This window comes from Somniosus microcephalus, chromosome 1, assembly GCF_052327205.1.
Source record: "Somniosus microcephalus isolate GS21.2 chromosome 1, FLI_Smic_1.0, whole genome shotgun sequence".
NCBI classification, from domain to species: domain Eukaryota; kingdom Metazoa; phylum Chordata; class Chondrichthyes; order Squaliformes; family Somniosidae; genus Somniosus; species Somniosus microcephalus.
In genome coordinates this window covers 342377315-342394681 of record NC_140987.1, presented here as the reverse complement: position 1 = coordinate 342394681, position 17367 = coordinate 342377315, and the positions used below count along the sequence as shown (strand labels likewise).

At 44.7% G+C, this 17367-nt stretch overlaps 1 protein-coding gene across 10 annotated transcripts in view; it reads right to left on the bottom strand.

Moving 5' to 3' along the window:
• The window catches only part of hdx (highly divergent homeobox), a 150692-nt gene that overhangs the window by 82040 nt on the left and 51285 nt on the right, over nucleotides 1-17367 (bottom strand). For 8 of the 10 annotated variants that reach the window (XM_085995131.1, XM_085995107.1, XM_085995064.1 and 5 more), the window contains one exon: nucleotides 16435-16488. The exons of the other annotated variants lie outside the window; for them this stretch is intronic. In XM_085995131.1, coding sequence (XP_085851257.1) covers nucleotides 16435-16488 — 54 coding nt within the window. The remainder of the gene's footprint in view (nucleotides 1-16434; nucleotides 16489-17367) is intronic. 10 annotated transcript variants of the gene reach the window in all.

Genomic DNA, 17367 nt, shown 5'->3' with positions numbered 1-17367 from the left:
AGATCAGTATGTCGAGGAACCTACGAGGGAATTAGCTATTTTAGATCAAGTACTGTGCAATGAGATAGGGTTCATTAATAACCTTGTAGTAAAGGGGCCTCTGGGGAGCAGTGATCATAATATGATAGAATTTTATGTTGAGTTTGAGAGTGATTTAGCTAAGTCAGAACAAAGCAAACTACGTAGGTATGAGGCGCGAGTTGGCTAAGACAGGTTGGGAAACTAGATTAAAAGATATTACAGTAGAAAAGCAATGGCAAACATTTAAAGAAAGAATTCATAATTCACAACGAATATACATTCCCTTAAGGAATAAAAGCACAACGGGAAAAATGGTCCAACCGTGACTAACAAGACAAATTAAAGATAGTATTAGATGAAAGGAAGAGGCTTATAATGTTGCCGAAAAGAGCAGTGAGCCTGAGGATTGGGAGGATTTTAGAATTCAGCAAAGGAGGACCAATAAATTGATAAAGGGAAAATAAATACGAGAGTAAACTATCGAGACATAAAAACAGACTGTAAAAGCTTCTATAGGTATGTAAAAAGGAAAAGATTAGTGAAAGTAAAAGTGGGTCCCTCAGGCTGAGATAGGAGAAATTATAACGGGGAATAAGGAATTGTCAGAGAAATTAACCAAATACTTTGGCCGCGATTATGCTGGCGCTCAGAGGGCGGGTCAGCTGTTAAATTCAAAATGATTGACGGCGGGTTAGAAACCCACTGTGAACCCGCCTACATGTGAGTTTCAAGAGTGTTGGGTCTGCGATTTCACAACAGGCCCGACACCAAGCGGCGGGTATGGGATTTAAGGCACTTAGCTCCTTGTTAAGTGCTTGCTAACTGCTATTTTAACAGGTCTTTGCTATTTTCCAACATTTTCATCGGGTTTGGAGATCACGTCAGGTTAGCGTGTCGGGAGTAGCAGTGAGCTGCATAGTTCACAGCTGCAACTGCAGTATAAAAGCTGAACTCTCACATCTGTTCACATTCAAATATCAGAGGTGTCTGATTTCATGATTTGGATGACACATTTGATCTGTCTGGAGGCTGCAAGTGTGTGGTGTTAACTCAATATGCTTTGTTACCTCCTTGGAGCAAGCTCTCTCACCACTGACAGATCGCTTCTGCCATCTCAAATTCAGCTGCTAGCTATTCCAGCAACATCGGTGCCCTTGAGAAAATCTCACCTTGGTCCTCTGAATCCCTTCACGATCAGCCCCAACATCACCAGGCATACCAACATCACCAACATAACACCTACCTTCTGCGCAATCACCTGATGCTGCACAGGACATAGGGCATCAGCACCCGACTACACAGCTGCCTGGGAAGCCAGCGATGGCATCACCATGGCCAGATTTAATACTTCACTTGACGCTGTACACCCTGGCTGCTGCATGATGCGCCAGGTTAACACCACCCCACACCAACACCATAACACATTCCTACAATGATCAAGCCGTTCCTTTCACACTCATGACCAATGTGGGGGATACCGTTATGTCTCACCATTCACTGCAAATCACAAAGACACTTCCAAAGGTGAACACAGATCTGTACAATAAGGCAATGTGTTGAAAATAAAGATTTCAATGTTTGACAACACATTAACAGAAAATTTACATGAACATTGCATAACACACCCAAGTGCCTACCCTTGTGTGCTGTTAGTTGTTGTGATTGGACTAGGATGAGGGTGAGTGTGAGGGGTGGCTAGTGAGATGCGGAAGTGATAATGTAGATAGAGAGGGATGGGTGGAGGTGCAAGGTAAGTTGGTGTAAGGATGTGCAGCAGTCTGAAAGTCGCCTCCGATGACGTCATCATTGCTGCTGCATTTAAGGTCTGCAACAAGCCTTGCTTCTTCTGCAGACTGCCAACCTTTTGGCCTTTGCAGTGAGAGGCACCTGCAGGAAGAATGGCCAGCCAGAGACCTAGGTCTGCACCTCGCTTCGATGACGTTGCCCTGCACGCTTTAGTGGAGGGAGCAAGAGCACATAAAGAGGTGCTCTTCCCTTCTTCAGGGAGGAAGAAGACTCCCCAGCAAACCAAGGCTGTGTGGATCCAGGTGGCAGAGGAGGTCAACTTGTTTTCAGTAACCCGCAGAACCTGGCTTCAGTGCCGGAAGAGATTTCATGACCTTCTGCGCACTGGAAACGTGAGTATGAATTTCCCATCACCCTCAATCTGATTCCCATTGCCTCTCCTCACCAGCACTCAGCTTTAGCAATCTCTTCCTCCACGTCCCACTTGACACTGACATCCATGCACCCATACCCATTCCCTCTCTCTCCATGGTCACATACACCTAACTATTCGACTATGCAGCCCTCACACTCATTATCACTGTGATGCTATGAAAACAACTGACAACACACAGGGAGGGCCCTTGGTCTTGCCACCTCACTCCATCTTTGTCTCCTTCTAAGTAGCTAGGCTATGGAATCACTACACTCACTCCTTCATTCTCACTCAACCTCCACTTGTCTCCCTCATTGCAGGAAAAGAGAGCTCACAATAAGAGGGAAAGAGTGAGGACAGGAGGAGGACCATCCTCAGTAGCCCACCTCGCCCCCTGGGAGGATGCAGTCCTGGAGATTGTGGGAGTGGAGGACGATGCGCAAGTCGGGGATGGACAGACGGGTGCATCACAGCAAGCTGGTGACAGATTAGTTTTCCATCTCTGTCAATGACATTGCATGAGTTGCTGATAATGATTCTGAAGGTCTAACAGATGGACTTATGATCATCTGCAATGTGCATGTAACCTTGGCATCACATCTCTGACTCTTTCCTTTACTCCCCCACAGGACCATCATAAGCACCCGTCCCCACTAGCCAGGAGGAAGAGCCCGAGAATCCAGACTCCTCAGAGGAAGGTGCAACCTCTGAGGGCGCAGCGTCAGCAGAATTCAGCACACGCGCAGACACTCACACCTCGGTGGGACCATCGCAAGATAGAGTAGTGTTGTCACCTGGTGTATCACAGCTCACAAGTGAGCATCAGCAGATTGTGGAGACAGGCACAGCAGTGAAGAGTCCTAGTCGGAGGGCGCAGGACTCTGCCAGCTCAGCTCAGCTGCATGTCGACCCTCTGCCTCTGGGTCCATCCATAAGATCAGCGGTGCTAGAACTCCAGGAACGGATGCAGGAGTCTCCGGCAGGTTTTGTCTTCAGGGTCGCTGCGAGTGTGGAGCGAATGGAGGAGTCCATTGCGAACATGACCAGAGCCTTCGTGGAGTCATTGGCGCATGAACGCATCACCACGGAAAGGATGGCAACCTCCATGGAGTTGATAAGTCGCCAGAGTGCAGAAAACAGGGTGAGTGTTCTGAATAGAATGACATCTCTGGAGGTGCGATGGTCATCTATTGAACAGAGAAACCAGACCTTCATGGAAGTCCTTCTGAGTAGGACTGCCAGTGCAGATACGGGTCCCCATGGCCCCCCTGATGTGAAGCAAGGTGCTCTCAAGCCACTTGCACGTGCTGAGGGGAACCTGACCCATGAGAGGGAAGTTGGTGGCAGACATCAAGGAAGTGGGGGCTCCTCTCCAAGCACTCACACTTCCATACCACTGCAGAGCCCTCAGTCAGAGCCCCACCAGAGTCCACACCCATCTGAGATCGGCATCTCAACCCCTGCACAGCCACAGGAGCAGCAGACTCTTGCCGAGCCCTCACAGGTTCGCAACCCCAGAGGACGCCCGCCAAAGGTGTCGAGACAGGAGCAGCAAGAAAGTGAGAAAGGGGCCTCCACATCTGCTGAAGCCACAGGAGAAGCACCACGAAGGAGCATGCGTAAGAGAAAGGTACTGCACAAATAGTAACAAGGGTAGTCACTTGGGTGAAATTTGATGTTTTATGTTAAAAAGCCATCAGATGATTACTGTAAATAAAAAATCTGATGACTACTGCTGTAGTTGTGGCGTGTGTCATTTTGCGAATGGGACTTCCACGTTGAGGGCTTAGGATTACTTGGTATATGCCTCAGTTGAGGAAGCGCTCAGTGAAGGTAGCGAGAGGGGTTTCCCAGGAGGTCACACTGGAGATGGGTGTCAGGCTCCAAACCTCCACAGCTGTGGTTGTGCCTTCTAAAAGTTCCCTCAGACCTGAGACAACAAAGTCCTGCCACCTGCAAATGATGGCTGATCAAATATCCTATTTAATGGTGGAGCTGCAGCTACTAGTCAGCAATCCAATTGCGCTCCCGTCAGATTTCACCATCGTGTTTCAGAACAGGTGTGCTTCACGTCGGAAAAGGGTTAAAATCAGAAAGGCCTATCAAAATGGCATTACAGAGGCAATTTAGTGCTTGTTAAGGGCCTTCACGGCCTATCCCGCCTCTTGGAGGCAGGACAGAGATGGGACCAGTAGACACGATTTAATGAAAATTGCTTGGAGGCGGGATGGGGCCCGCCTGCCAGTTTTTGCAATTTTAACCCCCCACACGCCTCCAATCCCGCCTCAACGGCCGATAAAAATCGAGCCCACAGAGTATCTACAGCGCCTGATCTGCACTCAAGGCCTCCATAATCAGCACCTGTGAAGAGATGCTCAGTCACTCGACCAGGAAACACCAAGACTGATTCGACAAGAACGACCAGGAGATCCAGGAGCTAATAAGCCGCAAGCACAAGGCATTCCTGATCTGGGAACAGCAACAGAACTCGAGAGCAAGAAAACAGCTCTACAACAGCCTGAAGGCTGAGGTCCAACAAAAAACTTGCGACCTAAAGAACAGATGGTGGGTGCAGAAAGCGCAGGAGACCCAGCAGATAGCCGACAAAAACGGCACGCGTGGATTCTTTAGCGCAGTCAAGATCACCTGCGGCCCAAGCACCCAAGGTCCTACCCCACTGCGGGTCAAGAACGGAGAGGAACTCATCAAGGACAGAGAGGCAGTCAGTACCCGCTGGAAGGAGCACTTCAAAGATCTCCGTAACCGAGGCTCTGTCTTCGACGCAAGTGTCCTCAACTCCATCCCGCAGCATGCTACCCGCCACCACCTCAGCACAAACCCAGTCTGGCATGAGGTTGAAAAGGCCATCCGACAACCGAAGAAGAACAAGGCCTCAGGAGCAGATGGAAACCCCGCCAAGGCGCTAAAACATGCACTATTGGCGCGATACATGAACTAATTTCTCTTATTTGGAAGGAAGAGAGCATGCCAGGGGATCTCAGAGACGCCGTAATCGTGACCATCTTCAAGAAAGGTGACAAGTCAGATTGCGGTAATTAGATGAGTCTCCCTCTGTCTGCGACAGGGAAAGTCATCGCAAGAATCCTCCTCAATCGCCTTCTCCCAGTGGCTGAAGAGCTCCTCCCAGAGTTGCAATGTGGATTCTGCCCACTAAGGGGCACAATGGACATGATCTTCACCGCACGTCAACTACAAGAGAAATGCAGGGAACAGCATTAACTGCTGTACATGGCCTTCTTTGACCTCACAAAGGCCTTCGACACCTTCAACCATGAGGAATTATGGAGTGCCCTCCTGAAATTCGGTTGACCTCAAAAGTTTGTCACCATCCTCCGCCTGCTTCACGACGACATGCAAGCCGTGATCCTGACCAATGGATCCATCACAGACCCAATTCACGTACAGACCGGGGTCAAGCAAGGCTGTGCCATCGTACCAACACTCTTCTCGATCTACCTGGCTGCAATGCTCCATCTCACCCTCAGTAAGCTCCCCGCTGGAGAGGAGCTAATCTACAGAACAAACGGGAAACTGTTCAACCTCCGTCGCCTCCAGGCCAAATCCAAGGTTGTCCCAACCTCTGTCATCGAATTACAGTATGCAGACGATGCTTGCGTCTGTACACACTCTGAGGCCGAACTACAAACCATCGTCAACACCTTCACCGAAGCGTACGAGAGCATGGGCCTTACACTAAACATCCGTAAGACAAAGGTCCTCTACCAACCTGCCCCCGCCACACAGTACTGCTCCCCGATTATCAAAATCCATGACGAGGCCTTGGACAACATGGACCACTTTCCGTACCTCGGGAGCCTACGGTCAACAAGGGCAGACGTCGACGACGAAGTCCAACACTGCTTTCAGTGTGTCAGTGCATCCTTCGGTCGCCTGAGGAAGAGTGTGTTTGGAGACCAGGACCTCAAACCCAGCACCAAGCTCATAGTCTGCAGAGCAGTAGTGATACCCGCCCTCATGTCTGCTTCAGAGACATGGACCATGTACAGCAGGCACCTCAAAGCACTGGAGAGGTACCACCAACGCTGCCTCCGCAGGATCCTGCAAATCCATTGGCAGGATAGGTGCACCAACGTCAGTGTTCTTGCTCAGGCCAACATCCCCAGCATCGAAGCTTTGACCACGCTCAATCAGCTCCGATGGACGGGCCACATTGTCGGCATGCCCGATACGAGACTCCCAAACAAGCGCTCTACTCGGAGCTCCGACACGGCAAGAGAGCCCCAGGTGGGCAGAAGAAATGCTTCAAGGACACCCTCAAAGCCTCCTTGAAAAAGTGCAACATCCCCACCGACACCTGGGAATCCCTGGCCCAAGACCGCACAAAGTGGAGAAGCATCCGGGAAGGCGCCGAACACCTCGAGTCTCTTCGCTGGGAACAAGCGGAAGCCAAGCGCAAACAGCGGAAGGAGCGCCGTCAACCCAAGCACCCCACCCACCTGCCCCTTCAACCACCGTCTACCCCACCTGTGACAGAGACTGTCAGTCCCGCATTGGACTCATCAGTCACCTGAGAACTCATTTTTAGTGTGGAAGCAAGTCATCCTCGGTTCCGAGGGACTGCCTAAGAAGGAAGAACAAAACCGGTAAACTGTCTTCACTGAAGAAGAGTGTGGAGATTTGCCCAAATCAGGATTGCATTTCCAGGGATCCGGGCAGTAACAGTACAGTTATAAAACATCAGGTCCAGAATACACATTAATTTTAAAGCAAGTGGGGATAAGAATTACTAACACTAAAAGAACACTTTTAAATGTTCAATTGTGGAATAGCCCAGCACATAACTCAGTACAAAAGCCAAACAAGCTGCTGGGTTTCGCCAGCAGAGGAATTGAATGCAAGTCAAGAGGTTACATTGTTAATGTGCAAGGCTGGTTATATTCCATTTGGAGTACTGTGTACAGTGTTGATTATACCATATTAAGGGCATTATTGTCATTGAGAAAGTGACGAGGCGCTTTTGCAGTTCAGATCCTGAGAAATGACTGTGTGCCAGCTTCCCCCGTTAACAGTGCTAAAACCAGCCCCATTATCATAATAGAATGTGGGTTTAAGATTCTGCCCCACCCAATTTCTTGGGAGATGCTATTACCGCCCCTGCCGGCGCTAACGACAGGCGCAAAGGAGCAGTTTCACGGCCATATTCGAGAGTTTTGAAGAATGAGAGCTGATCTCATTGAAACATATAAAATTATTACAGGGCTTGACAGGGAAGATGTAGGGCAGATGTTTCCCCTGACTGTGGAGTATAGAACCAGCGGTCACAGTCTCAGATTAAGGAGTCGGCCATTGAGGACTGAGATGAGGAGAAATTTCTTCACTCAGAGGGTGGTGAATCTTTGGAATTATCTACCCCAGAGGGCTGTGGAGGCTCAGTCGTTGAGTATATTCAAGACAGAGATTGATATATTTTGAGATATATGGGGAATCAAGGGATATGGACATAGTGCAGGAAAGGAGGTGAGGTAGAAGATCAGCCATGGTGTTACTGAATGACGGAGCAGGCGAGGGGCTGAATGGCCTACTCCTGCTCCTATTTCTTACGTTCTTATAAAATTAACAATTGATCTAGCATCAACTGCTGTTTGCGGAAGAGAGTTCCAAACTTCTACCACCCTCTGTGTGTTGAAGTGTTTCCTAATTTCACTCCTGAAAAGTCTGGCTCTAATTTTTTGACTATGCCCCCTAGTCGAAGAATCCCCAAACAGCGGAAATAGTTTCTCTCTATCTATCCTATCTGTTTCCTTAATATCTTGAAAACTACGATCTGATCACCCCTTAACCTTCTAAATTCTAATGATACAACCCTAATTTGTGTAATCTCTCCTCGTAACTTAACACTTGAAGTCCGGGCATCATTCTGGTAAACCTACGCTGCACTCCCTCCAAGGACAATATATCCTTCCTGAGGTGTGGTGCCCAGAACTGCTCATAGTGCTCCAGGTATGGTCTAACCAGGGGTTTGTATAGCTGCAGCATAACTTCTACCCCCTTGCATTCTTGTCCTTTAGATAAAAAGGCCAGCAATCCATTAGCCTTTTTAATTATTCTCTGTTTCTGTTCATGACATTTTGATGATCTATGTACTTGGACCCAAAAGTCTCTTTGGACATCCACTGTTTTTAGCTTTTCACCATTTAGAAAGTACCCTGTTCTATCCTTTTTAGGTCCAAAGTGGATGACCTCACTTTTGCCTACATTGAAATCCATTTGCCACAGTTTTGCCCATTCACTTAATCTATCAATATCCCTTTGTAATTTTATGCTTTCATCTACACCTATCTTTGTGTCTTCGTTAAATTTAGATATATGACTTTCTATGCCATCATCTAAGTCGCGAGTAAGTACTGTGAATAGTTGAGGCCCCAACACAGATCCCTGCGGGACACCACTAGTCACATCCTGCCAACTTGAGTACCTACCTATTATCCCTACTGCCCGACTCCTGCTGCTCAGCCAATTTCCTAACCAGGTCAATAATTTGCCCCCAATTCCGCGGGCTTCTACCTTAGTTAACAGTCTCTTATGTGGGACTTAATCAAATGCCTTCTGGAAGTCCATATAAATAACATCCATAGGCATTCCCCTGTCCACTATGTTAGTCACCTCTTCAAAAAATTCAATCAGATTTGTCAGGCGTGACCTACCTTTTCCAAATCCATGCTGGCTCTCTGATCAACTGAAAATTTGAGAGTTGTTCAGTCACCCAATCCTTAATTATAGACTCTAGCAATTTCCCGACAACAGATGTGAGGCTAACTGGTCTACAATTCCCTGGTTTCCCTCTCTCGCCATTCTTAAATAGCGGAGTGACATGCGCAATTTTCCAATCTAAAGGAACGGTTCCTGAATGGAGAGAACTTTGGAAGATTATAGTTATGGCATCTGCAATGTGCTCACCTACTTTCTTTAAAATGATCTGGTCCTGGGGATTTGTCACTCTTCAGTGTCATTATTTTCTTCATTACTGTTATTTTACTTAGGTTAATTTTATTGAGTCCCTGATTTAATATTAGTTTCCTTGGAATTTCTGGCATGCTATCCTCTTCCTCTACTGTAAATACTGACGCAAAGTAATTATTCAACATGTCCACCATTTCCTTATCATCGACAATATCACTGCTTCCAGTTTTTAAAGAGGCCAACATTGCTCCTGACTATGCCCTTTTCCCTAATATAATTGGAGAAATTCTTTGTGTTGATTTTGATAACCCTTGCAAGTTTCTTTTCATACTCCCTTTTTGTAGCTCTTTCTGTCTGTTTTGTGACCCTTTGCTACTCTTTGTATCTTTCCCATTCAGTAAGATCTGTGCTATTTTTGCATTTATGTATGCTTTTTCTTTTAGTTTTATGCTGTCCCTTACCTCTTTAGTTGTCCATAGCTGTTTTTTTTGGCAAGTAGAGTGTGGTAAACCACTGTTTGTATTCCACTGTGTACATGCCTCAGCTGACTCCTCCCACAAGTCCTAGTATAAAGGTGACTGCTCCCCAGCCCTTTGTATTTCTGGACCGGTCGACCACTCGAGGCAGACCTTCATTCTTTTGTTAATAAAAGCCTTTAGTTACTCTCTTAACTCTCAGTCTTTTATGAGTAATTGATAGCGCATCATAGAGCTCTTGTCCCTCAGGGGTATAAACTGGTTCTGTATCACCTTAAATTCTTTTTTGAACATCTCCCACTGATCTTCTGTCATTTTACCCATTAACAGATTTGCCCAGTTTACTATGAACAGTCTCTGTCTCATCCCGTTGAAGTTGGCCGTACCAAAATCTAGAATCTTAGTAGCTGTTTTGTGTTCCTCTCTTTCAAATGCTACGTTGAACTCGATCATGTTATGATCACTATTGGATAAATGTTCACGCAGTTAGGCTGTTAACTAAATCTGGCTCATTACTAAATCTAATTGCCTCTAGGACATATTGTTGGAGAAAACGATCCCGGATACACTCAAGAAATTCACTACCTTTCTGACAAGTTCTAATGGACTTATCCCAATCTATATGAAAGTTAAAATCCCCCATTAAAACCACTGTGCCTTTGCTACATGCTCGTCTAATCTCTGCATTTATACAATCTAGCACTTCACAGCTGCTACCAGGGGGCCCATACACAACTCCCACTGCAGTCTTAAATCCTTTCCTATTTCTTAATTCTATACATAAAGTCTCCACTGCCTGCTTACCTCTCGTTATATCCTCTCTTATCATTGAAGTGATTTCATCCTTATCACTAAGACTACTCTTCCCCCTCTGCCATTTTCTCTATCTTTCCTGTAGACTTTATAACCTGGCATATTTAGTTCCCAGTCCTGACCTTCTTGCAGCCATGTCTCAGTAATGGCTACCATGCCAAACCCTCCAATTTAAATTTGCACCTGCAGTTCATTCAATTTATTCTTTAAACTCCATGTGTTTGAATAAGGAACGCTTATTTGGGACACATGCCCTAGCCTGTCCTCCAGCTCTAATGTGTTACTCACTTGTTTCTTATTTCTCTCTCCTGGTTTAATCACTTTACATCTTCTAGTTTTCCCTTTACCTGTAGCGCCTAAAGCACAATTTCTGACTGTTACTCTAGCTACAACAACTTTAAATAAAACCGGCCAATTCACTCTACTTAGAAGAGCCAAGTGTTATTGCTCCTTTGATGAGCGTTTCAGAATGTGGGTAAACCAGGCAGTATAAATGGAGACAAGCCATGCAACAAATCAAATGCATGTGAATATATAAAGTAATGGAACAGTATTCATGAGCAACCACTGTGCGAATGAAAGAAATATTCTGTGTGCGGACGTTATCTTGAATACTTAAAATGCACATTAAGGTTCACTATTAAAAAAAAGCTCCTGCAATTTATTTATTCCCACCTATGAATTTATGAAACTATTATTATATTATTAATGATCTAGATGAGGGAACTAGGTGTAATATCTCCAAGTTTGCAGACGACACAAAGCTGGGTGGGCATGTGAGCTGTGAGGAGGATGCAGAGAAACTCCAGTATGAATTGGACAGGTTGGGTGATTGGGCAGATGCATGGCAGATGCAGTATAATGTGGATAAATGCGAGGTTATCCACTTTGGTGGCAAAAACAGGAAGGCAGATTATCTGAACGACAATAGATTGGGAAAAGGGGAAGTGCAACGAGACCTGGGTGTCCTTGTGCACCAGTCGCTGAAAGTAAGCATGCAGGTGCAGCAGGCGGTTAAGAAGACAAATGGTATGTTGGCCTTCATAGCGAGAGGATTCGAGTACAGGAGCAAGGATGTCTTGCTGCAGTTGTACAGGGCCTTGGTGAGACCACACCTCGAGTATTGTGTGCAGTTTTGGTCGCCTTATCTGAGGAAGGATGTTCTTGCCATGGAGGGAGTGCAGCGAAGATTCACTAGGCTGATACCTGGGATGGTAGGAATGACGTATGAAGAGAGATTGGGTCAATTAGGCTTATATTCGCTAGAGTTTAGAAGAATGAGAGGGGATCTCATTGAAACTTATAAAATTCTAACAAGACTAGACAGACCAGATGCAGGAAGGATGTTCCCGATGGCAGGGGAGTCCAGAACCAGGGGTCACAGTCTAAGGATAAGGGGTAAGCCATTTAGGACTGAGACGAGGAGGAATTTCTTCACCCAGAGAGTGGTGAACCTGTGGAATTCTCTACCACAGAATGCAGTGGAGGCAAATTCATTAAATATATTCAAGAAAGAGTTAGATATATTACTTAAGGCTAAAGGGATCAAGGGATATGGGGAGAAAGCAGGGACAGGGTACTGAATTTGGATGATCAGCCATGATCTCATTAAATGGCGGAACAGACTTGAGGGGCCGAATGGTCTACTCCTGCTTCTATCTTCTATGTTTCTATGTTTCTTAAATACTCCACAAGACACACTTGAGTTTTTCAAGAAAATCTCAAACTGGAGAATTTGCCTACCTATTTTCACTAGATCACTCGTTTGTACAGTTAATCTGTTCATTGAATTTGTATTTTGGAAGGGCACACTTGGACACCATGGGGTAGAAATGCGTCTCGCCCCATTTTCGGATTAAGAATCAGCGCTGAGCCCCAACTGGGAGTCCCAGTACTGGTTTGAAATTGGGCCTCGGGCCTCATTTCAATAATTTAGGTGAGCTGCCGGCGCCAGTCACGGCTTCACAAGCAACTTGCTCATTGCAACAGATGAAGTTCAGGCCACTCACCTCGCCGGCAGTGGCCCTCAGTTAAGTCCTGGAGCATAATGTGGGGTGGGGAAGGGGGAAAGAGAGGAGATGGGAAGTGGCCAATCGCGGGTCTGCAGCAACCCTTCTGAGTGCTGTAGAGCCGGGAAGCAAACTCCTGCTCCTTCTGGCTCCACATCAACCGTAAAATAAAAGTTTACCTATCCTTTTTGGTGGGTCGCCTGCGAGGCCGCATCCATGGCCAGAAAACGGGCGCAACAATGACCAATTTCTACCCACAAGTCTCCAATTGCACAGTGTGAAATTTAGAGTGACAGATCCTTTCACTTTGTGAAAATTATCAATGCTGCACTTGTCATTCCCAAAAAATGTCAATACAGCTCTAGCAGCTCCCACAAACAATGGCACTGTTGTTGCCACAATACATTAACAGCACTCCTGTGGTTCCTGCTACATGCCAACAGTGCATTGTAGTTCCCACTACACACCAATAGTATAGTTGTAGTTCCCACTAAACAGGAATAGGGCACTTGTCCTTCCCATACATGTCAATGGCACACTTGTGGTTCTCATCATACGTCAATGTTGCACTTGTTATTCTCACTACATGTCAATGGTGTATCTGTGCTTCCTTCTACATGTCAATTGTGCATTTGTGGTTCTCACCATACGTCAATGTTGGACTTCGTCAAAAATCGTTGTTGTTAACAGAGAGCTAAGAATTAAAGAATATTAAAGAATAGCACAGAAGGCAGTTCTTATCCAGAGGTCAGCAGGGAAGATGCTAACGTAAAATGATTTGTATCAGAAATGTGGAATTAGTAGAAGTTTTGCCAGTAGTTTGCTTGCACAGTCACCACCCTTGGGAAGAGTCGATAGTGATATGGCAAAATGCTCAGCTTGTGATTTGACTATTAAACATACACATTTTTGGCAGACGTCACAAACCAACATCACACTGTATAATACTGGCAGTTTCTTCGATACATTTTGACATGCTTGGTCTTGCTTAAGTTGGTTCGAAGCAACATGCAAACAGATGGTGCAGCATCAGAATTTTTAAACTGGCTTTAGTAAAGCCCTTGAAAGCATTACTGTTTGGCTACTACGCTTTGCTTTAAGCAAGCTTGGTTGTTCTCATAAGAGAAACAAGTAAAGAAAGACTTGCATTTATATAGCGCCTTTCACGAACTCTGGACGTCCCAAGGTGCTTTACAACCAATGAAGTACTTTCGGAAGTGTAGTTACTGTTGTAATGTACAGCAATGTGATAATGACTAGATGATCTGTTTTTGTGACGTTGATTGAGGGATAAATATTGATCTTCTCTGCTGGATCTTTTATGTCCACCTGAGAGAGCAGACAGGGCCTCGGTTTAATGTCTCATCTAAAAGCTGGCACCTCCGCCAGTGCAGCACTCCCTCAGTACTGCATTGGAGTGTCAGCCTAGATTTTTGTGCTCAAGTCTCTGGAGTGTAACGTGAACCCACAATCTTCTGACAGAGGTGAGAGTGCTACCAACTGAGCCATGGCTGACACAGAAAGTAGAACATGAAAGTCCAACAAAAAATGGTAAATTCACTAATCCTGCATTTCCAGCGTGGAGTTGTGCAGAGAGAACAGATTAGAAAACTGGTACTAGTGCCGTCACCCAATCTCTGGCCGACACTCCCATCATCAGTGAATCTACCCTATGAATGCAAACTAAAAATATTTTCTGTTGTATTGCTATTCACTTTTTTGCTAGCCAAGGGTATTAAGTGATATGGAGCCAAGGTGGGTGGATGGAATTAGGATACAGATCAGCCATGATCTCATTGAATGGCAGAAAAGGCTCAAGGGGCGGAATGGCCTACTCCAGGTTCCTATGTTCCCCTTCAGATTACAATGAAATGCCAGAATTTTGGTTTGTGCAAAGAGGCTTGTGGACACAAATCATATTATTTCACTTGTGTGTTGCACAGCAATGCCTGCTGTAAGAATCTTGAGAAATCTCCATTTCAGATTCCCACTAAATAACATGGCTGAAATTAAATAAGCATGATTAGTTATAGGTTTAAGTTTATATTATGTAACTGTTAGTCAATGCCCACCAATTCTTGAATAATCATGCTTTTAAACTAGTGTAATATGCCTTGGGTAGACCCAGTTAGATTTTAAAATGGAAGAAAGCGTTGAACCTGCTTGACCAAATTAAAAATGTAGACCTCAACAAGCCTTGTTAGCAAAGCGACAGTCAGTCTGTGGGAAAAGCTGAAAGAATTAATGGAATTCCAGAGACTGAGATAAGAGGCAGGGACTGTAAGATTGTTATGAATTACGTTAGTTTTTTTTGAATACTTGTTTTGATATCATAACCATTAATATCTTAAATCATCAGTAACAGATCTATAATTGTGTGTAAGGATTAAATGTAGAAGTTTGTAATCATCAACTGCATGCAATGATAACCTGAATTATGTACAACATGTGACCCTTTATCTTATGCTTAAGGGTCTGTGAGTAAGCTGTAACCAGACAACCTGGGGTGAGAAAGAGATTGCCACGGTCGAATAGACTGCAGTTAGTCTGAGAACAAAGGTTCGGCGCAATTACCATTGTGTTGGAATGTTATAACATCCAGTGAATTATAAAAACAGAAGGCCAACACCAAGGGCTGTATCTCAACCTATGGAGACATATTCCTTTTGTATTGCCATAACTACCCCAGATATGAGTCTTGATGGTCAAAAATGGATGATGCAAGAGTGTCATAAGGCTGAAAGCCTGCGTAAGCCAGGGTGCTAAGAACGTGGCATCTTTATGATTGGATTTCGGGTTTGGGTCTCAGCCAGTGATTGGTTCAGGAGGATTCCATAGGTTTGAATTAGAGTAAGGGTAGAAGAAGGAGGCCTTAACAGCCACAAAGTGTAGAAGATTTCAGGGGTAGTAGCTTTCAGGGGTGGCAGTTTTCAGGGGCTGAAGATTTCAGCACGAATCAAGGAGACACCTGGGATACAGAGTGAGAGAGAGCAAGAGAGAGAGAGAGAGAGAGACACACACAGGGTGCAACCTGTTCACAGTTGCGCTTTTACTCAGAGGATAACGGGGTACTATAAGTCTCAATTATTCTCTGTAAACTACTGCTCTAGTACTGTAATGTATTAAGTTTTGCTTGTTCTGAATAAAGTTAAATCACTGCCCCAATACGGATCAACCTCGAATCATTTGGAACCAGGGATGTTATACAGCATTACAATCAAAAAATAGCGAAGCTTTCAGAGATGCTCAACAATACTGTGGGGAATTACACCCTAGTATCTTCAGAGGTTTGAATTTATGCAACATTTAAGCTTAGCTCCTTGCACTAGTCAGAGCATACTTTTAAGTAGTATGCTGAATCTTGGTCACTCCAATAAAAATGATAGATACACATTCGAGAAAAGAAGCAGACAAAAAAAAGAGCAGGAAGAATGATCCCAGGTGTAAAGGCAATGAGCTGTGAGGGAAGGTTAGGAAGTTTAAGCTCCACAGGATAAAGAGAAGGTTTTTAAAGTGCAGGGCCTCATTGAAGTACATAAAATATTAAATAGTACAGATAAGATAAATCCAGATTATTGCTTCAGAGGAAGCCAGAGGATAGAAATGGAAAGCAGTGAGAATTCAAAATTTATCAGCAAGATCGTCTTTACTCAGAGAGCAATAAACATGTGAAATAATCTATCAAGCAGGCAGGCAATTTAGACAAATACACTGGGATTGATCAAAGTACATCTGGATACTGTGATGGGAGAGTTGGCGTACCAGAGAGATGAACTTCAATGGGCCAAGTGGGTGTTTCTCGTGCCTTGGTCTTCTCATGCAATTAGGTTTTTATACATTCTTTTATTTATAAGGACAGTTAGAAACTGGAAAGTCATTTTGATTGATGCCGTGCTGAGAGATGCTCATTTTAAATAGTAAGCAGGCTTCCCTGGGAAAAGGGCGGATACTTTGCAATTAGTGAACTAGTAGGATTTGAAAATTAGTGGCAAGGTGCGCACAAAACACTTACTGTTCTTTTCCTTGAGGTTCCTGTTAGACAAGGCAATAGGAGAGATCCCGACACCTAAAGCAGAAAATAACATTACTGTGGAAATTATGAACTATAAAAATGACCATTAATGTGAGCTTCCTCACAATCACCTGATATCATGAAGCCTCAGGTAATTCAAGCAATTATTCCATGTTAGGCTCATACCAGATGTCAGTATTATGAATAGTTTACAATCGATTTTATATATTTTTATAACGGAGTTCATTGCTTCAAGAATCTCATCACTATGATGCTGGACTGACTAAAATCCATGTTAACATAGCCCTGAATGCAGTCTTCCAGGTGCTAATTTACAACAGACACGCAAGAGTTGGGATCTTTTAACAGGTTGTCTTTTTATGTTGAAGTGGCTCTCTGAGGTGTACAAAACAGACGCACTGCAGACAATCGTGCTAATAATATTCTTGCCCTCCCTTCCAATTTTCTCTTATAATTTGAACAGTAGCCAATTTTCTTTGGTACTCATTTGGGCTGGGACAACACAAGACTACTGTTTGACTCTACCCAATGCACTACATTTTCATGCCAATTTCTCTTGCGTTTTTTTCCTTAAAATGGAAGAGATGTAATTTTACTTTAAGTATATATTCAATAGTTAACAGTAAATTTTATTGTTTGTCTCTAGTTTCCATTCACACACCATTTTTAGCTTCGCTGTGATGCTGAAGATGTGTGGAAACAGGACTGATAGCAGATCAAATGGAACGTCTGACCTGACTGTGGATCCCCTCGCACCTGATGGTTTCAGACCTGAACAGCAGGTCTCAAACTGCAGTGTGAACACAGTCTTTAACAGTTCGGGTCCCAAAAAGCAAAGTTCAACAGGGCGAGAGATGAAAAACATTAATAAGGCCTACAACGGTTCCCCAATTGGTTATCCCTATTGAGAAC